General features: G+C 41.0%; 1 protein-coding gene across 29 annotated transcripts in view; it reads right to left on the bottom strand.

Annotated features, from left to right (window-relative positions):
* Nucleotides 1-23,490, bottom strand: part of STAU1 (staufen double-stranded RNA binding protein 1) — a 61,702-nt gene that overhangs the window by 26,049 nt on the left and 12,163 nt on the right. For 8 of the 29 annotated variants that reach the window (XM_086331465.1, XM_086331472.1, XM_086331483.1 and 5 more), the window contains 2 exons: nucleotides 9,058-9,196; nucleotides 7,640-7,805 (listed from right to left, as the gene is read on the bottom strand). In XM_086331465.1, coding sequence (XP_086187591.1) covers nucleotides 7,640-7,805; nucleotides 9,058-9,158 — 267 coding nt within the window. In that variant the 5' untranslated portion in view covers nucleotides 9,159-9,196. Of the gene's footprint in view, nucleotides 1-7,639; nucleotides 7,806-9,057; nucleotides 9,223-11,414; nucleotides 11,572-14,843; nucleotides 14,969-16,626; nucleotides 16,916-23,490 lie in introns of all 29 variants that reach the window. The other 21 variants (XM_086331466.1, XM_086331473.1, XM_086331484.1 and 18 more) reach the window with 8 other exon arrangements.

Raw genomic sequence — 23,490 nt, 5'->3', positions numbered from 1 at the left:
CATAACCACGTCTGTTGATAGCTGTGTATTTGAAGAGTTCAGAGATTTTTACAATACATGAGCTATTCACACACTCTCATGATACATAACTGTCAATGAGAATGTTTTCCTCAGGTGCAACCAGAACCAAATCTGGAAACAAACCAGGTGCTGCTGACACAAGACTTGCACCCCAATTTTCCATTTGTTCATTATACCAGTTCAATTCCTTTTAATTTTTACTTCTAGTTATGACCTGTTTCAAACATACAGAAAAGTACAGATAATAATGTAACCCACAACTCTACTGGATATAACAAACGGCAACACTAAACACCACTGACATTATTTTTTTCCTTTGATAAGGAAAACAATTAAGTCCTTCTCACACTCCTTCCCACAGGAGAGTTAACCACTACTCTAAAATGGGACCGGATCTTTCCCAGCCATGTGGGTTTTTTGTTGTTGTTTTTTAATGGACAAAAACAATATATAGGGTAATTTGGTGTTGTGAAAATTCACATAAATCATTCTCACTGACTGCCTTTATAAATACTCTAAAATTCAAACTGACAAGTTCTACTAATGAACTTACTTTTGTACTCTGCATATTGAGGTTCCACCTAAATCCATCAGGAACTACCTAAGTCTACTACTGAATTCTAAACTCTCAGCCAGTGTTTCTCAAGCATAGCAGCATCAGGGTTACTTGGGAGCTGTACAAACACAGATGCCAGAGCCCCGCTCCAGATACGTGAACTCAAATTTCTTCAGGTAGGGCCTGGATATCCATTTTATATATGGTTTCTTTTAAATCCCCTAGCGACCAGAGTTGAGATTCACAGCTCGAAGCTACTGCTTCAAACAGAACTGCAGACTGGACAAAGCAGCCAGTAAAATAAAAATGCAAAACAGAAAACAAAGATATAAGAGAGATTATATTGCTCTTTTACATAAATAATTTTAATATTATCTGGACTGGACAAAATGTTGCAATGGGGGAAGCAGCAAATGACTCAAAAAAAAGAAAAAAAATCCACAAATACCATTCCCAGTGAGATGAAGAAACTGTAGCGGGCTCTCAGTCTTACCTTCAGGAAGTGGGAATTATTGTTAACATCAATCCCATAGTGCATGGTTCAGCAATAAAATCTAGGCAACATTAAGGGAAAAAAACAAAAACACTGAACCATGCTTAACCCTCAACTTGCCAGGGAAAAACAATCATGACCATTTACCATCTGGCTCCAATGGACCCTCTAGATTTTTCTATATTTAAAGTCATTTTACAAGTAACATACAGAATAAAAGGACAACAAAAAATCATTCCATTATAGATTTTCATAAAAAAAAATAACAAACTTAACTTTTTATTCCAGGTTTGTGGTCAGGAATGAAGGCAAATATACCCAAAACAGGCAAAGACACTAAACACAGCTAACAGCTCTCCAGCTGCCACGCCTGAACCTCAGAGCACAGCCCACAGTAACGCCGCCAGACTGCAAGCCCACTCCCGTGGGTGCCAGCCTATCGTGATTCCAATTCTTCTTGTACTCGTATTGTCAAAACATATTACTTTTGAAAATGACTCATAACTGTTGAAGGGAGAACAGCCTTCTCCTTTGCTCCATAACTACAAAATGCTTTCATTTCCAGGTTTATAAACACCAAGAGAAGGATCAGCCTAATGATCTTTTTGTCATTATTGTATCATCAATTTCCTTCTAATACACACACCTCCTTCTGCATGATCCAGTTATTTTGTAGATATTAAGTGGCAAGAAAATTCTGGTGGCTAAGCATCATATGCAAGAAATCTGTCATACAAATATTTTTAGAAAGTCAAAACAGGATGGTTCAGTTCTTGGAAAATACTGCGTGGTAAAAGTCCTTCCTGTTGAATGAGTGACCAGGAGAGAATGCACATCTCTTTTTCATATACCACAGAAACACAGTCCCCTCGCAGACTCCTGAGTCTGGGCAAACTTATCTAAGGTATCATCTGAAGACCCCCAGTCCAAGTCACATCCACACTCAATCTCCCTGTCCCCCTGAGAGGCCAGAGTGCTGCTGTCTGTCTCTCTGCATTCATCTTCCAATTGGTCTAACAAGGAAAATGTCTTCCTCCATCAGTTTTCTTTTGTTTGCCAATAGGGATGGAAAAAAAAAAATTCTGAATTCTCACCTGGGTTCAACAAAAGCTAAAAGCAGAGTAAAAAGACAGGTGTCTCCAGTCTTCCTTTGTATCTTCTTGAAAGATAACATGATACATTAGGCAATGCAATAAGAGCATTAAAGATGATGCAACAGTGACAGTTATTTCACAACCATATCATCCATTGAGGGATTTCATCATTCTTCCACTTCCTTATTATTTTAGTCTTGTTTATTGCAGATTTGGGAATACATAATAGTGCTGAAATAGAATGTAGGATGACAAGCAGCAAAATGTTTCAAAACACAAGAAAATTAAGAGTCCATAATGTTAAGATTTATAAAAGGGTCCAAAGGACCCTCATGATTGTAAGACAAATTATCATTCTACTTTCAAAATTAAGTATATTTTTACCTTGTTCTTTTAAACCTCTAGAAAAAGAATAAGTCACGTAATATCAACTCTTACAGAACTAGAAAAAAGCTCAAAAATAAAAATTGGGTTCAATGGACCTTGAGTGTATAGTGAAATATAGATAGTATAATGAAAAGTAAGGTCTCCAATTTAGTTTATTCCTACTTAAACACATCCCTGGCTCAAGTGAAGATAAGAACTCAAGAACAGGAAGAGCTACATTTATGTATTTTTACAGAAGTAGTATTTAAAAACCAGGGCTTCCCTGGTAGCTCAGCTGGTAAAGAATCTGCCTGTAATGCAGGAGACCCCAGTTTGATTCCTGGGTCTGGAAGTTCCTCTGGAGAAGGGATAGGCTACCCACTCCAGTATTCTTGGGCTTCCCTGGTGGCTCAGACAGTAAAGAATCCTCCTGCAACACGGGAGACCTGGGTTGGGGAGATCCCCTGGAGGAGGGCATGGCCACCCATTCTAGTATTCTTGCCTGGAGAATTCCATGAACAGAGGAGCCTGGCGGGCGACAGTCCATGGGGTCGCAAAGAGTCAGACACAACTGAGTGACTAAGCACGGCACGGTATTTAAAAAAAGAAAACTTCAAACAGTACAATTTTAAGAAATCTGTCTTCTAACACTACCACCAAGAGAAAACTAATTTTAAAGTTTGATATAACCTTCAAGATAGAAACTGCTGCTGCTGCTAAGTCGCTTCAGTCGTGTCCGACTCTGTGCGACCCCAGAGACGGCAGGCCACCAGGCTCCCCCATCCCTGGGATTCTCCAGGCAAGAACACTGGAGTGGGTTGCCATTTCCTTCTCCAGTGCATGAAAGTGAAAAGTGAAAGTGAAGTCGCTCAGTTGTCTCCGACTCCTAGCGACCCCGTGGACTTCAGCCTACCAGGCTCCTCCGTCCATGGGATTTTCCAGGCAAGAGTGCTGGAGTGGGGTGCCATTGCCTTCTCCAAAGACAGAAACTATGCACATCCAAATATACAGAGATACACACACACACAGCTGGCGCCTGCATTTACTTAACTCAAACAACAGCACTATACTTGCAGTAATAGCTCTGCATCATGGTTCCCCCGCCCATTCAATAGATTATACGCCTTCTTTTAGGTCTGCGTAAATAGATCTACCACACTCTGGTAGTCTTAGGATAAATGTATTCATTTATTATATTTAACCATTTCCCTAAGAATGGCTATATGAGGCTAGCTCCTGTTTTTCCCTATCACAGACACTGTCGCTATGACCATCTTACTCCTAACACCTCAACACTAAGTCATCTTTTATTAGTACAAGCCATAGAAGGGAAAAGAAAAGAAAGGAATAGAATAGATAGAACAGAAAAGAACCGCTTTCCCAACTCAGGACCTTTGCACAAGCTGCTCCCTCTGCTGGGAATGTACTTGTCCTGTTCTCTTATTCATCTTCACCCTGAGCTTAAATGGCTCGTCCCTCAGGGCGCCATCAGTACTCCAACCTGAACAGACACTCTATGCTCTCGTGATACGTGCTACCTTCATCCAAGCACTCGCTGCACTTTTCGGTGACACTCCATCCAACCAAGCTCCACACGGGGAGGGGCACTGCAGGGCTGGCCAAGCTCAGGGCCTGTTGTCAAGGGGTCAGACTACACCTGTCTTACAGAGGGAAACTGCTGGCTTTATTGGCTATGCTCTAGAGAAGATGAACTGATCCACCACACAATCACAAGTGCTAAAATTATCAAGAACAATTATGTAAAGTTTAAAAATAAAATAAAATTTAAAAAAAAATAAAAATAAAAAAATAAAATTATCAAGAACAAAACAGACTATTTACAATGAGAACTTCCAATGCAGCCAGGCTGTGGGCAGACAGGCTCCTCGGGCCCTGTTGGCAGAGGCCTAAACAGGTACCATCTTCCTGGTGGGGAACCTGGCCACATACATTACCAGGCAATTCCACTTTGAGGACTATGGCTCACAAAAATAACCACAGACATACACAAAGGTTTCATGACAACAATGTTCTTCACTACCTATTTTATAACAGGAAAAATTGCAAACAACCCAAAAATCAAGCCTCTTTTGTTGAAAAACTAAACTGGTATGCTCACAATGTGGAGCACTCTGCAGCCCTTGAAGATGGCTTAGAGGCATGCTGAATTTGAGTCCTCCATGGAATTTTAAGTAAATAGCATCAACACATCATAATAAGCACTTCAGTGGGAAAAAAAAAAAAGCGGTTATTATACAATATCATCCCATTTGTGTGAAATAGATAGGAGTGTGTGCTTACTTACATATGCCCTGATATACACAAAAATGTTTACAGTGACTACCTACAAGTGGGAAATTTATTTTTTCTTTTTTTGAAGTTAAAAATTGTTATAGTTTACAGGCATTCCTTGTTGAGAACAAAAAATTAAAGCTATCTTTTAAAACTGTCTTTCTTCCTTGCCCTGCTGCCCACTCTCCGGAGGGCCTGGTAGACCAGCGACAGCTCAGTCAGGTGGAAAGCCAAGCGTGTTTCACTTACAACTTCAAAGAAAATGTCATTTCTGAAGCACTGTTTGGGCCAGTCTTTGCACCATTTCTTAAGGGAACTGTCTCTACTTCAAATCACACAGAACTAGAAAACGGGCAAAGAGGAGGAAACAAGGGGACAAATGATGCCCATGACTCCCATCCAAGCTGCCTACAGAAGTCAGATGAGCCGAGGAAAGGGCGTCCGCTGCTCTAGCCTCTGCCCTCAGGCTTGAGGCAACCAACTGCTCCAGTGGGCGATGGGTCACTCTAAGGCTCTGACAGGCACTTTCCCTTTGCAGCAATACAGTGAGTTCAAACTTCCAAGCAGGATTCAAAGGCCAAAAACTGCCTAAGAACCACTGACAATATTTAGGACCTGTGATTCCCAAACCCTGACTGTTTCAGTCACTCTAAGAGCTTGTTAAAAAGGAAAAAATAAAATAAAAAGTCAGACTTCCCTGGCAGTTCAGTGGTTAAGACTCTGTGCTCCCAATGCAGGTGGCATGGGTTCAATTCCTGGTTAGGGAACTAAGATCCCACATGCCATGTGGCATGGCCAGGAAAAAAAAGAAAAAAAAAGCCAGATTCATGGGTCTTAGCCTACTGCATTAGAATCTAGAATCGTGTGGGTTAGGCCAAGGAATTTTTTTTTTTTTAATTCTCAAGTGATTCCAAAGCAGACGGCCCACATACCAGTGTTCAGTAATCGTTTAACAACTGCTGGCTAGAAGGAACCAAGAAATACCCACTCCATCTGATTCCAATTAGATTAGCACCAAAGTCAACTCAACAAATGCAATGCCTCCAAAAATGATTCAGATTTCACTACCTTCAGTACTTTAACAAATTTCACCACTAAGGGCCTCATCCTTTCACTTCAATAAACCTTCCTAAGTTATAGTCCATTCCTTTCTATTTGGTCCTCAGTGAACTCTGGAAATAGAACATCTCTGTGAAAATGCACCGAAACAAAAGGAAAATAAACCTTCCCATGCGGCTAGCCACGAAGCCACAGAGCACCGCCCTGAGCTGGGTCGCCCTAGGGGACAGCTGGACACAACAGACCTCTGCAAGCACCCCGCCAAGGGCCCCCCGACTTCATACCTATCATCACCCATTTGGCTCAACGTTCTGTGCAAGATCTTCTGGTTGTTTGAGAACTTGTTTCTCGAGCAAGAAAAGTCAAATGCTTCCAAGGGATGTGTTCAGGAGGCATTTCCCGCTGTGATAAACAGAACCATGAAATCACAACGTTTTCTACTCAGTGGGCTCTCCTGGACCTTTGGTGATCCAACTGCTTTATCAGAGCCAGCCACTAATGCTCTGGCCGCTCAATAGCATGGAGTCATTTTAGTGATGACTTAGTGATGTTCTAAGACCTATATTCCTATTTAGTCACAACATCCTATACCTATCATGATCATTTTAAAACACAGCCCCCAGGGGAGTCCCCTGGAGGTCCAGTGGACGGGGCTCCACAGTCTCACTGCCCAGGGCCTGGGCTGGATCCCTGGTTGGGGAACAGTTCCACAAGCTGCACGCTGTAACCAAAAATAAAAAAAATAAGTCCCCAATTCTTTGATACTCCTCTCATCCACAAGTGGGGTTCTGAACATTGTGAACGTACCAATGGTCACTGACCTGTATACTTACAACGGTTAAAACTATGAAATTACGTGAATTTTGTCTCAATACAAAAATAAACCAATAAATAAAAGTGAGCTCCTGTAGCCCCTTCTTGAGTCTGGGGTCCCTGACTGTTTGACCTACAAGATACGGCAGAAGTGGTGCTAGGCTGAATTCTAAGCCAGGGCCCTGAGACACTGGCAGCGGCTTCCACCTCCTGTCTTCCAGAACGCGCCCTCCTGGGACCAAGCCACCATACCGTGAGGGTGTATACAGAGTCTCTGCTCAGGCCACAGAGGAGGGGAACTGAGGTCGCGGGACCGAGGCCCCCTCTTTGATCGCAGATGACAGCACAGCCAACTGGCTAGAGCGCTGCCTTGGAACAGACCCTCCAGCCCCGCAGCGCCACATCGGCGCGAGCTGCGCAGCAGAAATGAGGTCTCCACGCCACTCTCTCCCTAGACCGCAGGCTTGTGAGCAGGATAAAGGCCTGGAGGTATCTAAGCCACGAAGTCTTGGGACAGTTCGTTAAGCACAAATGGTTAACAGGCATTTCAAGATAATAAAGAAAACATCTGGTCAAAATGGCTTCAGAAAATTCCCTAACCTGATACCATAAAACACAGATTCCGACAAGAATAATGTTCAACACGGAAGAGTTCATCGCATGCTCTTCACCACTCAAGTGAGGCACAATCTTTCTAACGCGTTCAGAACTACGCCACTGAGTGCACAAGAAGGCACCTGACGTTCCTGCGAAAGTTCCTGAGGTGGGAGGAGGGCAAAAAGGCAAGGAACCTACAGGGCACAGAACTTGTACGTTATCTAACAACAAATATTAAGCACAGCTCTCAATGCATCCTCTTAGAAAAACCAACCTGAAGCGATGTCTTCCTACCACCCTCCCACTCCACCCCAAGCTCCAGGGGCCCCGGCTCGGCCTTCGCCTCACCTCCAGCCTCTCAGAGGGGGGCTCGCTCTGCAGGATCCTCAGGGCTTTCGCAGCAGCATCGTGTTTTGCAGCCTGTCTCGTCTTTCCTTTCCCATTAAATTGCTGTCCTCCCACAGAAAGTTCAACTTGATAAAGTAAAGGTGGGACTGGAAATGGGTAAAAGTACCTAAAAATAGAAGGGGATGAGGAAAATTAGTCTCAGATAAGTCACCATACCATCTCTGACAAATTCCAGGTATTTCCTTCATCACAGGTCCTAATTACAGCAGTGTTTGCTCGCCAATAATGAGTCCTCATCAGCACATCCAGAGATTTCATACGTTTATGCTAGATTAGAACTGCCACACAGTATGAGCAAATACTGTTTACATTTCACAAAATAAACTGCCTTACAAATTACATGAGTTCAATGTATAAAGCTAGCCCATACTTACAAAATCTAAACTGGATTAGACTTTGGTTAGCAAAGAAAACTTAACTTGCTCTACTTTCTCATACCTGAAATTCACACTTTCGTGTCTCCAGAAAAGAATGGGAAGTTTTTAACCAAAGTCTTTTAGTCTTTATTTTGTCTGACATAAATATAGCTATTTCTTCTTTCTTTCAGTTTCCATTTGTATGGAATATCTTTTTCTCTGCCTTTACCTTTGAGTTTGTGTGTTCCTGAAACTGCAGTCTCTTATAGACTGCATACAATTGGGTCTTTTGTTTCTTTAAATTCAGTCGTCCACTCTTGTGTCTTTCAATTAGACAACTGGATCCATTTATATTTAAAGTAACTATTGATTAGACCCGCATTTCTAGAAATCCCAACAGCCTAGAGCCTGGCAGAGGCTGGTTTCTATTTTTAAAATGGCTTTGGCCTCCACCTCACTCCCACCCCAAAGTAGGGCAGGGAAATGAAGACCTCCAGTTTGATCATCAATCTCTCCACTAGTGTCTTAAGACCTCGAGCAGAAGGTTTTAAATGCATGGCACTTTCAGATTTCAACTAATGTTGCACTGCACCTGTATACCAAGGCTATTTACAAAGCACATAAGTAAGTTCAAAAGTAAAAAAGTACCCAGTAAAAATAATCAAGAAATCGATGAGGGCTGAGAACTGTGGTGTCACAGGAATTATGTTCAAATATGACTCAGCTGCACAGAGCAGTTACACGCGGGTGACCTTTAACCAGACTGCTTGGGGCACGAGCTGCACTGCTTGTGAGGAATGTGCCCAAGACCTTTCCAATGACAGGAGTTCAAAGAGCATCAACATGCAGTTCCAGTGACAGCAGGACAATTCAGACTGACGGTAGCCTTTGGCAGGCAAAGAGGGCCAGACCATTATGCACGCTGCAATCTATACATCTCACCATTCTACATGAAAGAGCAAATATATTTTCACCTGGATTTAAAACAAAACAGACACGTACCTTGGGGGATAAGCACCTCCTCTCATGTTGTAGTTATAGGTGGACTGCATCCGAGAGTAAGGGTCGACAGGCTTATACATTGGTTTTTTCCCAAGTTTCATGCACAGTGCATTTAGCTCTACAGTAGGGGTTATGCTTTCTGCAACACAGAATCAAAACAAAGAACTTTTTTTCCGATATGAGAATGACACTGACTAAAATCAAAGAGAACAGGATGCTTTCTACTAATGGACTCCTGATGCATTTCGTGAAAGGCTCTAAGTACTTCACTGCTAGGCATCAGGTCAGGAAATCCAAGAATCTGCTGTGATTTCTAGGTCTTAATACAAAATCAACAGCACAAAATATACGGTAACAGCTATTGAGGAGCAGCAATGTAACACAAGATGTTAGCAGTGAGAATCAGTTGTCAGAAATAGGTTTCAATACACATCAAATTTCATGATTAAAAGATCCCACAGGACTGTCCAAATCATTTGTTTGGCAGTACTCAACCAATATAACTCTGGTTGTACTGACTGACTGCCTTACACTTAGAAGGACGTCCATACACATTATTTCATAGGACAATGCATTTATTCAGTACTAACTGGAGGCAAAGCACTGTGCTGAGCTTGAGAAACACAATTCTTGTCCCAGAGGAGTCCAGAGAACACAAGACACACTCAAGAACTCTGATACAACATTATGTGTGCTGTAAGGAAAGGTGCAGAATCGCCGAGGAGAAGACTGTAAATTCTACCTGGAGAAGTCAGATGAGATCCACAAAATACTTAGATGTTTTCTTTCTTAATATTTATAATCGGATTTGATTTGTGGTAATACTTGTTAGAAAAATGAGTTCTGTTTCCATATACAACAGGAACAAGTATATCTTAGGTTATCTCAAAATTATCAATTTTAGAAAATACTCATCATTCTTCCTTCTCTTTTTTCCCCTCTAAGTTCATCCAATTCATAAACCTTTAAAAATCATTTTAAAGGAAAACCAACCTGGAAAGATTAGCATCAGTGCACAATCACATTTAAAATCAACAGCTTCATATCAAACACAGAACAACACTAGCAATGGCAAAGTTCAATTGAAATGCACACAAAAATCCACTTGAAAATGCATCTTTAGGATGTAGGTAGAGGAAAATAAAAATGACTTGATTCTGTACCGTAACTGGTTTCATTAATCTAGTGCATAAATCAAACTTATAAGAATATCTTTAAGTCTGCAAAGTCAGAGGGTCACATAAGTAATTAGGCTCTCTCTTTTTCTTTCTTAGCTAACATATGAACTATACTTTTTACACAATTCAAATAGTTGTGTTTTAAGTAAGAGCATCTCTGACCCATAAAATTTATCTGCAGCAGAGGATAAATGTCGGAGAAGGCAATGGCACCCCACTCCAGTACTTTTGCCTAGAAAATCTCATGGACGGAGGAGCCTGGTGGGCTGCAGTCCATGGGGTCGCTAGAGTTGGACACGACCGAGCAACTTCACTTTCACTTTCCACTTTCATGCACTGGAGAAGGAAATGGCAACCCACTCCAGTGTTCTTGCCTGGAGAATCCCAGGGACGGGGGAGCCTGGTGGGCTGCCATCTATGGGGTCGCACAGACTCGGACACGACTGAAGTGACTTAGCAGCAGCAGCAGAGGATAAATGTGAAGCAAAGATCCCACAGAGAAAGCAAAAGGACAAGAAAGGCGTGGCCGAGGCCTTCCCGGATCATTCCTGCATGCGAAGGGCCTGGGTGACTTCACACACTTGAGGGTGACTCTCCTCAAACAGCCACTACTACCTACAGCTGCCAGGTCAGTGGTCCCCAAGCTTTCACAGGACACTCCTCTTTAACAGTATTCTCCCCAACTGGGACCCTTGCCTGAAGAGATATCTATTAATCTGAATTTAAGAAATAAATATCTATTTTCTCATTCTTGCTAATTATCAAGAGACATAAAACCGACAATTGGGGTTACGATCAACATGTTATAATCAACATTACCACACAAAGTTGAAGTGATTTTAGTTAAAACCCACATTCTCATAATCTATAGAACCCTTATAAAAAGAAAAAAAAAATTCCTTTCATTAAGCTTTTCTGAAAGTCTCCGAAATCGTTTGGTGACATTCCCCACCTCCCGTGACCACCTCTCCAGATCATCAAGCATCAAGGGGCTGAAGACTGGGAACCACTGCTTTAGAGTAAGGTTAAGATTCCTAAAAGATAAGCATTTGCCACTGGTAGTGCAGACTCTGTGCTTTCAAAATCAACAAGTGAGTTAAGAAAGAATTCATATACATACTAAACGGATACCTCTAGACACACTTTTGAAAGGAACCTGTCTTGGCCCACGCATAATACCTGGATTTCTTCCTTCGCTACGAAAAGGGCGGACTATAGGTTTAGGAAATTTTGCTCCTTCCAAAGCTTTGGCAGCAGCCGTGTGTTGGGCCTTTTTAATACTAGTTCCTTCAGCTTCCCAGTGCTGATCTCCAAGTGTTAGCTGTACTGTAAACACCTACAAATGAAAATTGTGAGCTCTCAATTCAGGAAACCTGATATTGACTAAAATATGTCACTTGGACCTTGAACATAATTTACGGTCATGGTTTAAAAGGCCTGTCATCATCTTTGTAATTTATCCCTTCACCCCCTTTTCACTGTTTCTAGAAACATGAAAAGATACAAACATCATCAACTTGTACTGCACAGCACTCCATGAAAAAACATCTTTTGAAAGATGGGTATAAGTACAGAAATTAAAAACTGTTCTCTTATATATTAAAATATTAAATGCTAATTATCTGGAAGCCATCCAAATAAAAATTGTCTTCCCATTTCTTCTCATGGAAGAAGTTTAGCAAGCTTAATTTAGACACGTAATAGTACCTCATACAAATGAAGACAGCATTTGTTGTAATTTGTTCACTGATTCTTGTCTGAAAATACAATCTCATTAGGCCAAAACCTCAAATGAATTTGGGAATGTCATTCAGGTAGTGCAATGCTACCTTCTACTTTTCTAAGACTGTGCTATTCAGACACTGCCCCCTCTTTCAGAAGATGAGATTCACTGCAAGCAAAGATCTAACATTTCTGAACTCAATTCTAAGGAGGCATTCAAAAGAGCTAATTTTGCCCTTAACAACTGCAGACAATGACAAGCCTCTTTTTTCCTTTTTAAGTATAAAGGGAACTTGTGTGCACTCTCCATTCGTAAAGTTAGGTTATGTTAATCCCATCAGAATTGGACAAATAATTCATCCAAAAAACACTAGGACCCACCACAGCACAGTGATTCTTTAACACTTGTGTGCATCTGAAGAATAACCCAGGAAGCCTGGTAAAATACACGTGCCAGGAGTTTTGACTGAAAAGAACAGCATGAAGGGAGGCCTGAGCCTGTGTATTTTCAATAAGCTCCCAAAGTCATTCTGATGCACTTCAATGGTTGAGATTCACTGCTCTGGAGCTTTTATTCTTCTGATTTTCTTTATCACGGAATCTATCACTTTATTTAACTTACAAATAATTCACATGAGAAATGGTGATTTGAGTATGTCCAGGTCATTTAACGGAGAGGGCAATGGCACCCCATCCCAGTACTCCTGCCTGGAAAACCCCATGGACGGAGGAGCCTGGTGGGCTGCAGTCCATGGGGTCTCTGAGGGTCAGACACAACTGAGCACTTCACTTTCACTTTTCACTTTCATGCATCGGAGAAGGAAATGGCAACCCGCTCTTGCCTGGAGAATCCCAGGGACGGGGGAGCCTGGTGGGCTGCCGTCTATGGGGTCACACAGAGTCGGACACGACTGAAGTGACTTAGCAGTAGGTCATTTAAATTTGGTGCCTCTAGGGATGGGGGCAACTTGCCTTTACAGCTGATTTTTCTTGTAGGTCTTAACTTCAGGATTCCCTCAGTGCACAGTTTCCACTACAGGGCGAAAAATTAAAGAATCCTTCACCCTCCTTGAAATATTAGGGGTCTCCTGTATTTATGTTGCAGTTTATAAAGTTACTCATTAAAGCACCGTAGCATGAACTCAAAACCCTGGCTGGCACGAGAAGTCAAACAGCAGAAGCAGCCTGCAATGCTGTGCAACCCCTCAGTCATTTTCGTGATCCTTTCACAGAAACACATCGAAGGGGTAAAACGCTATAAGACAGAAAAGAGTTAATTTCACGGTCAGTCTTGCCTTTCTCCACGACTGTCCCGATGGTGCTGCTGCCATGCTGCTGCCTTCTGTGTGGAGGGGCAGTGGTGAGGTTAGATCTCAGTTCAGACAGAATTAAAAGTACACCAGACCTCTGACTTTTTAAATAGTCTAATAATCATCTAGGAGGGAATAAAATTTTCTCTTTGAACTTGTAGGCAAAAAAAAAAAAAAAAAAAAGCAGCTACAGACTGAACACACAGCCAAATTACCTAAAAGGTACCAAAGTTCAAGTGAGACAGTACATATTTCCAAAAATACCAAAAACAGTTAATAAAGGGAATCCCAAAGTTAAGATCTGCAAAAAAAATCCTGTAGAAGAAACAGAACAGTTACCAAAAAATTGGCTAATTGCCTTTTAAAAGTAAAGAAATATTTCAAATATAATTATGCTTTAGAATAATATTAAAACTACTTTCATGAGAGTGGGAAATTTCTGTTTTTCTTAAATGTATAATTGCTTAATTGTAATAGCTACCATTTCTCAAGCATTTACTATGTGCCAGACACTGCACTCCACACTTTGACATATATTCTCACAATAGACCTATCAGGTAGGTACTATTATCTCCATTTTACAGATGAGGAAACAAAGTTTCAAAAAAAGTAGTAACCTGCACAAGGTCACCCAGTTAGTAAGAAGCTAAGATTCAAACCCAGATCTGCCTGACTCCAAAGGCAACTAACCAAAATGTGCTACCCTATGGGGCCTGTTCATAATTGTGGTCAATGCTACTTTTAGTCCAAGAAAAAAGAGAAACTTGGTATCATTCAAGGCTTGAGGTTTGCATGTCAGGAAAACTGAGGCACAAAGAGACAAACAACTCATCCTTATAAAACTGTATTATCTTACTTCAAGGCTAGAATCAGAAATAGGCCTAATTCCTTCTCTCTCATACTGTAGTTGCAAAAGATAAAACCAGATACACAAACATTTAGGGTCCAAGCACATTAGCACAGATATCAAGCAAGCTTAAAAGTCTGAACTCCTGAATAACAAATAGTAAAAATTCAAATTGCAGTCAGTCTTTCATCCTTTAAGGTGACAGTGACAAGGGAACCTGAAATCAGAGATAATCCCATGTTCTCACAAGGAGATTAATTTCCACCTCTCACATTCAAACCTTGTATCTGATTCTGAACAAGAAGCAACACTGATTTCCCATTCACCTCCTCTCCCTGCCCGGACCTAAGGTACCTATGCATGTGCAAACGAACAGGAAAGGAGCCAGACGGAGGCTGCAGCCAGGAGGCCCAGAGCCCGGAAAACTCACAGGAAACCATTCACAGGTGCTTGGGACTTGTCTTGATTCAGAATCCTAAACAACCACATGCTAACTGAAGTTTTAAAAGCCAAATATCCCCCAGAGAAGCATCTCTTTTGTTTGACCCACTCTGCAAGGATGGAAAAAAGAAGTGACTCGCCCAAAATCTATACTTCTGCATCTCTTTAAAATCACCTCAGCAGTTTCAAATATGTGTTTTGAATCACTGCATCACTTGCAACTGTATGAAAAGAAAGAAAACATTCCTAGTGGGTTATAAATGCACAAGCAGTATGGACAATATTTACCTTACAGTGAGCTGGACCTTGCTCACGCAAAAGCTTATACTCAGGCTGAATCTTGTTGAAACGGGCTAACTCATTCACAAGACACACTGGGGTTTTCTCTTTAGGGTGTGCCATGTTAGAAGGAACTGAAAAATAATGTGAGAGCATTGACGTCAACTAGCAGTGTTAGAGACGGCAGCTCTCCAGGGCTATGAAGAGAGGGAAAACAAACGCAACGTCTAATGATTTAGAGCCAACAGCAATGCAAAACTGCAAACCACACTGAGGGCACGTATCTGAAGACACAGCTGGGATCTTTTCTGAACCAGTTGAAGTCAGGTAACCTAGGAGGGGGTGTGTCTTCAAAAGAGAGAGAACAGAAAACACAGGAATAACTAAACCATGGCAAGCACACAAGATTTGAAATCGGATGAGGGACTGCTATTATAACCAAGGGAATAACAATGAGGTCTTTTGAGCAGAGACACATACACACACTGGTTACTACAACAGTTGTCAGCTGTACCCTGTTCATTATTTCACAAAACGCAATATGCCAATACCATTTCTTAAACGACTGTCTTTTTCCAAATAGTTAACTTCTCCTTCCTGGGACATCTTCTCGTCTTATCTCCAGAGGCTGCCATCCTCAGACTTTACCTATCTTTAATAATTATGTAAGTAAAATAAAATGGTCTTGGAGGGCGGGAGTTTTATAAAGTCAACAAAATGTGGATATAAGAACACATTAGAAGAGATAGCAATTAAATCCCAGAGGACTGAACTAGTCCGTGCCATTGCCTATTAAGATGGTTTTCAAATGGCAAACAGGGGGAACCCTGAGCCTCTAGGGGACTGTGACAAGTCAAGAACGCCATCTGGGGAGCTGGTCCAAGAAGTCCAGAGGCAGCAGCGTGACCGAGTCTGTGCAGCGGAGAGTGGGACGAGCTGAAACCCTAAGGAGAGAGGTACAAAGCAAGGAAGCGAGAGGATGGAGGAGGAAATGCAAGGGAGATGTCAGGCATCAAGGGCCGCGAAGAGCTTATTATAAGGCGACTCCAGTACAGAGACACCTGTGTGGACACCCCCGTTAACTAGCTTTGCAACTTGGGATGAGGAGAGGGGGAGATATGGGGAGCAGAATATTGTTTTTAAGGGTTATTTCCCCAGGGGTTCCAAGTCTTTTCCAATCCATGGATATTTTTATTTCATTTTTGTTTTCCTAATATTCAAATTTGAGGCCTTCCTTTTTAAACATCTCTGCTGCTTTGTTCAATTTCTCTTTGGCCCTCACTGTGATTTCTCAACCACCTCTGGATGGCAATTTAAACTTAGTCAAAATAAAAATTAGCAAATGCCAACACATTCTTCTGTATCCCAAAATCTGGCTGTCCCCTTGCTTGGGATAAATCTTACAGACCTCCAAAAAGGGTACTTACAGCTACAAATCAGTTCTGGGAAATCATTTTAACAGCAGAATTTTCCCATATAACAATGAATATCCCAAGTGGTATTTATTGCTCAATTTTTTTCTGCCAGCTACCAGTTTATAACAGAGTAGGCTTTACAGTTTGGTTTCCAATTTTCTCCTTACACTTTGAAATAGTCTGTAAAAGGCCTCTATTGAGCCAGTATATTATCAAGTGTGTTTTATATCTGATATAAAGAAGTGTGGGCAGTATACTTTCTCCTGCTTCTTGAAGGTAAATGTGCAAGAGCTCCCTGTATCTGCAATCTACTTATCAGGTCAGCAAACAGGCTAAGAAAACATTTGAAACAGAAGACACTTGGATCACACGCTTACCTGCAGCTGCACTGGTGGAGGTAAGAGATGCAGAGGGTAAAGCAGAGTTTTGAATAGGTCTACCTGCATTTTCAGAGGGCAGAGAGCTAGCAGTAGAAGGAATACTCATCAAAGGCTGTGAGAGAAGAGACTGGTTCTTGTTCAGTATTTGGCTCCCTGAGAGAGCAGCAGATGGGTTCTGAACTTGCACTTGAACTTGAGACATGGTCACTTTCAACAAAAGTGAACAACTGCAGGTAAACAGCTTTCAGTGCAGGTTAATTCAGTGCTATGAAGTCTAAAGTTCTACCTGAAAGTTGTAAGGGAAAGAAAATAAAAAGATAAATTATAGAAGAGATATGTAATTGCCAATATTCAGTCAAAAACTGGTGTCACCTACTCAAGTATGAAAACAGCCCGTTCAGTCTGTAACTGTGATGTACAGTAAGATTCACTAGCTTTGTGAATTTCTCATAGTGTTTTTTCCCCCAGAGTGTTTTAAAATGACTTACAACACCCACATACCCTGCACGCTCATTTTACAAAGACTATCGGCAGGGTACAATAATACTTATTGTTGAATACTAAGAATTATAAACTATAGCCTGCATTAAAAAATCAAATTAAAAACATGAAGAGCTTTTCCACTGAATATGGGATATGGTAAAGGTTTCTGGGCTCAAAATGATAAGAAACTGAAAGTAAACTGGGTTTGTAACACCATTACTGGTGAACGTAAACACGGCTTCCATTTTTTGGCCATGTGCTCAGAATGGCACCTCTGGAGCTCTCCTTTAAGTTGACTGAAGAAAGAGAATTAATTCCTCCTTTTTGCCATTTCTTTTTCCTTATGATGATAAAAGACCTTTTTGTTCTCCTGTAAGGTTTGTTTGAGATAGTCTCATTTATTTACAGATTCCAAACAAGAATTGTTGCACCCACAACCATGCTCATGGATCCTCAGAATAGCAAAGAACATTCTATAGTATGTTTATTATTAAAAGCAAAAGTGGAGAAGATGCAGAAGAGAGGAACAGATTTCAGGCTGACAATTTTACTAGTGTGGCTTATGAAGGGAACAGAGAAGATTTTTATTGTATCTTGTAAGTTCCAAAGGTATTAATTCTAAATACATTTAAATTTCTGCACCAGTCAAAAATAAGGACAGTTCTGCTCATTTTCATGGCCATCGTTCAAAAAGCTGAAAATGTTTAAGCAAATCGAAAGTACTCAAAAATAACCATTAAGCAACAAAGAACAGAAAAAGCCAAGCAAGGCAGAAACCAGCAAACTAACAAATTAGAAGTTCTACTATAAAGTAATTTGTTACTTTCGTTTTTTGTTAAGTCTCAAAATGATTTTTAATTAAAGCCAAACCTCTACAAACAGATGAATGACCAAAGCACGTAAGTTACTTGAAGTCTTGGAACACCCTCCCTTGTGGAGAGCAAAGTGAAAAAGTGAAGTTGCTCAGTCGTGTCTCCATGGACTGTATGGACTGTGTGACCCCATGGACTGTAGCCTGCCAGGCTCCTGTGCGTGGGATTTTCCAGGCAAGAATACTGAAGCAGGTTGCTCCTGCTCTTCTCCAGGAGATCTTCCTAACCCAGGGATCAAATCCTGGTCTCCCCCCGCACTGCAGGCAGACTCTTTACCATCTAAGCCACCAGGGAAGCCCTTTGCAGAGAGCAAAAAGGACTACAAAACTCAAAACAAGGCAAAAATCAGAAACAAAAGCACCTTGGCTAAACTATGACTTTGGTTAGTAACAGGCATAAATACTACCTTACACGACACAATTCTCCAACATTACAGTTGTTTCCTGTCTACTTTTGAAATCAGAACAAAATACCAGAGGAGATGCACTGAAGATTTGGGTACTGGTCTTAGCAGACAAGTTGCCAGTGTCAAGCAACAAGTCCAAAACCTTTTAGAAGGCAGCTATGACCTCCTTTCATTGTTCAATCAGCTGCCAAAATATAAATATTTCTCTCTCAATCTTCCCCTCCTGCTCTTATTCATTCTCTCCCTCTCTCTCAACTCTGTCCTGACGGCATTTTTCTACCCTCCCGTGCAAAAAAAAAAAAAAAAAAACCACTGAGAGTTGTACTCACAACTTCACAACACCAACCACAGATCACAGGTCCAAACATAAGCCAAAAGCACAGTGTTTGCTCCAGAGTCTACCCGCATCCCAGAAAGTGAAAGTGAAGTCGCTCAGTCGTGTCTGACTCTTTGAGACCCCGTGGACTGTAGCCCACCAGGCTCCTCCGTCCATGGGATTCTCCAGCCAAGAGTATTGGAGTGGGTTGCCATTTCCTTCTCCAGGGAATCTTCCCGACCCAGGGAAGCAACCCAACTCTGCCCTGGGTGGCTCTTGAGAGTCTGAGACTGAATGAACTAAATTTAGAAAGGGTGGGGCCCAAAGGGATCTTTGTTGGCTAGCTTCTTTACAGCAGGCCCACTGCCAGCATTTCCAATGACAGGCATAAATTCATAGGTTTGCTAGAAGTTGAGAAATGAAACAAACAGGATATTAATTAAGACTGCCCCAAAAATGCTAACCTCATGTACACCTGGAGGAGTTTTATCTTTCAAACAACTGGTTGAAATAAATAGTTCAAAACTGCAGACAGAAAATATTTTAAACCCTAATAAGGCTCTATATTTTATAATTTTTTAGTTTGCAATATGGCCAATAAAAATTCAGCACAGTACTCCTTTTAAGTCATTTACTAATTTAACTTTCCTATGTGTTTTTAAGCCTGAAAATAGAATCTAAAGAAATAGTTTTAAAGAGGCAATTTTGCTCCCCAAGGACACCTGACAATATCTGGAGACATCATTTGGCCGTCACATCCGGGAAATGGGAGAACCTACTGGTGACCCAGTGGGGAGAGGAGCAAGGGTGCCATTTCTAGCACATACATATGCATTCACAGAGCAGAACCCTACTCATGTATGAAGGAGCTCATATTCTCAGAGAGGAAAGAAAACCCCTTTTCATCTCAAAAGGCCCTGAAATACTGATGCTAATATTTTACCCAAACAGATGCTCTTCCCCTAAGAGAAGTCAGGCAGCTACAAATAAAGCTTTTCACTACTGCCATCTATATAGTTCATGGAAGCATTCAGGGGAATCACAGAATTTCAGAGATATTATTTCTGCATAAATTAAGAACCTTTTGCTCAACCATACTGAGATTAAATCCTTAAATGAAAACTTACACTTTCCTTTACACTTGTCTTTAAGCATTGTTTTCCATCAGATAAATTAGGGACTTAAAAGAGATGTAAATGCTTTATTAGAGTCTTCTTACAGAAGAGTATTTCACACACAGGAAAATTAGGTTGAAAAGTTTAAAACACAAAGACTACAGTTTTCCCTGAGGCTGGAAACACTTTTGACTGTGAAGCCTGTGTTGTGCTGTTTCCCTGCCTCCTGCCTCCAGCACAGATGAGAACCATTCATCTACTGATTTTTTCCTCTAATTGGGGAGCTTGAGATACCAACTCAAGAAACCATTTTCATCCTGTTCTCAAATCCTAAATTTACGGAATGCAAATAAAGGACTACAACATTGTGAGTGGTGAGATGACAAGAGTTATGGGTACCTCTTTTTAAAAGATTCCTAATTCCAAGTCCCCCCAGATCCTAACTTGGGCCTGGCGACATAAAAATCTCATAAAAAACAGTCTCACCTGGCAATTTCCACTTTACAAGTGTCAAGTACTTTTTAATGGGTTGCAGTAAGGGGAATATGGGCACATTATAAAAGCATTTTGAAAAATTGTACATGATGTGCTAAAAAGTGATCAGGTACAAAATGCACATTCCTAACTCAGCCAATGAATCTACCAAAACTGGGCCATACTGAGTGCACAGCCTGAGTGACTTAATACACAAAAAGGCAGATCCTTCTAGAAACAGTTTACAGAACCACCTACAGTACTGCTTAGTACCAATCCCTTTCAACTAACAGACTGCTAAACTGCGCAGTATGAAACATCTACTTCAGCAATTATGGGAAAACATCATTTCTATTACTAATACCCATTTTTTAACAGCGTTAACACATAAGTGTCCATACTTTTGTGCAATCTACACATCATTCCCTTTTGTAATAAGTGATGTTTCCAAACAAGATGTATTTTTTAAAAAAAGGAAGGAAGGAAAGAAAAAGAAAAGAAAAAAGTCATCCCAATTCTGGACAAGCTTTTAAAAGCCAAAACACCGCACTAAGTATTTCCCCTTCTTGCCTTTATTATTAGGTTAGTGCAAAAGTAATTGCAATTTTGCCCTGTTAAACCCTGCCATTTGATACTGGAAATGCATCCTTAAATGTGGTTATGTTGTATTAATATATCATTTTAATGCACATTTCTCACTTTTTTTTTGCGAACGACATTATTTGCTATTTATTTTATATTTAGACTATGGAAATGATGTTAGACAAACAGCAAATTCGAGCAAGTTTTAATTCAAGTTCAAAGTGAGTTGTAAAGCAGTGGAGACAACTCACAACATCAACAACACATTTGGCCCAGGAATTGCTAATGAACATACAGTGCAGTGATGGTTCAAGAAGTTTTGCAAAGGAGATGAGAGCTTTGAAGATGAGTGTAGTGGACGGCCATCAGAAGCTGACGATGACCAACTGAGAGCAATCATCAGAGCTGATACTCTTACAACTACACAAGAGGCTGCAAAGAACTCAACATCTACCATCTACAGCCGTTCAGCATTTGAAGCAAATTGGAAGGGTGAAAAAACTCAGTAAGTGGGTGCCTTGTGGGCTGACCAGAAAAAAAAAAAAAATCGTTCGGAAGTGTCATCTTCTCTTGCTCTACGCCAACGACAAACCATTTCTCAATCAGATTGTAACATGCGACGAAAAGTGTCATTAAAAAAAGTTGTCATTTTATATGACAACTGGCGATGACCAGCTCAGTGGCTGGACTGAGAAGCAGCTCCAAATCACTTCCTAAAGCCAAAGCTGCACCAGAGAAAGGTCATGGTCACTGTTTGGTGGTCTGCTGCCTGTCTGATCCACTACAGCTTTCTGTCTGTTCAGCAAATTGATGAGATGCACCAAAAACTACAATGCCTGCAGCTGGTATTGGTCAACAGAAGGGCCCAATTCTTTTCCACAACATCCAATCGCACGTCACACAACGCTTCAAAAGTTGAATGAATTGGGCTACAAAGTTTTGCCTCCTCCATCATATTCACCTGACCTCTCACCAAACGACTACCACTTCTTCAAGCATCTCGAGAACTTTTTGCAGGAAAAACGCTTCCACAACCAGCAGGAGGCAGAAGATGCTTTCCATGAGTTCGTTGAATCCTGAAGCACAGATTTTTATGCTACAGGAATAAACTAACTTATTTCTCATTGACAAAAATATGTTGATTGTAATGATCCCTACTTTAAGTAACAAAGATGTGTTTGAGCCTAGTTATAGTGATTTAAAATTCACGATCCGAAAAAACCACAATTACTTCTGTGCCAACTTAATAAATCTTACATAGTATGGGTACACAGATATGAAGGATCTGTGCTTCACCATAACACAGCTTTAGCAGTACCAACGGCAATTTTAGGATACATTTATTCACTATTCAACAAAATCTATTAAGCCTCTACTACATGTGAACTCTTCTATGGCAGACTGTACATTCTCAAGTGCTAGAACTACTTGTTAAACTTTTCCTCAAAGACACAAGAAGAGCTCTTTAAGCAACCAACTGTACATCTATTAATCTGTTCTCTACAGCTTCTGAGAGGCTTTACTTAGAGCAACTTCGTCAACAACAACAAAAAGTTAAGGAACAAACCACTTTTCCTATAAAAGTCTTGAAATATACCTAAAATACCCACATCATTCCCTTACATCCAACAGGTTACTTCCAAGATCCTTCTCCCAGACATCTTTCTAGCTGCAATGAGGTTATACAGTTTTCTGCAAGTGAACTCACTCCCCCAACCACCACTTCACCCTACCTTCACCTCCCCTCCAGCAGCATCCTCCACCCCCTACCCCCACAAAGACAGCACTTCACTGACTCCAAAGGTTATCCAAACACCCGTAGGCAGAGCACCAGAAGCACAGAAACACGGCAGTCATTATCATCCTACATAATCATTTCCAAAAAGACAATGTCAATGTCGAGCAAATAATGTTCAACAACAGGCCCATATACCAAATCACACAATAATAAAAGGTTCTTCAAAAGAAATATGACTGAACTACTTAAGAGGAAAAAGAAAGAGAGACAGCAATGTACTTGGTGCCCAGGAGAAAGACACAGGACAAACAGCCATGCTGAGGCACAATCACTTGCAAGGCAATAAAGTGAGCCAAAAATAACACCTGGAAACCCGGACTCGTCAAGACCTTTGCACCCAATACAAGAGCCTGACTGCAGCCCTCACACAGTTGGCCCAATGCCATGTGGGCAGTGGGCAACTCTCTTTCCACACAAATGTAACCACTGGGTAGTCCATTTAAAGAAATACTTCCTAAAAGAGAATTCATTATTAATTGTTTATCACAGAAAAGCTATCACACCATACCATAGGCTAAAGTGAAAAAAAAAAAAAAAAGATTTCGTTCTGCAGCCTAGCAAGTTGCAAATCTTTCTTTTCTAGGCTTGAAACCTTATCAAGAGCTCCCCGCCCCGCCAATCTCCCTTCTTCTAGAAGAAACTCTTAAAAATAACACAAATACATTATTTTTGTAAATACGGAAGTGGGTTTGAGAGGTTGGTATGTTTTTTTGGCTACGCAGCACAACTTGTGGGATCTTCTATAATTCACTGACCAGCAACTGAACCGGACCCTCGGTAGTGAAAGCAAGGAGTTCTAACCACTGGACCACCAG

The sequence above is a fragment of the Bos grunniens genome, chromosome 13 (assembly GCF_055505025.1).
Source record: "Bos grunniens cultivar Pamir isolate PY7600 chromosome 13, Bosgru_T2T1.0, whole genome shotgun sequence".
Classification (NCBI taxonomy): Eukaryota; Metazoa; Chordata; class Mammalia; order Artiodactyla; family Bovidae; genus Bos; species Bos grunniens.
Note: the sequence above shows the minus strand (reverse complement) of the source record. Positions and strands in the feature narration are given on the sequence as shown.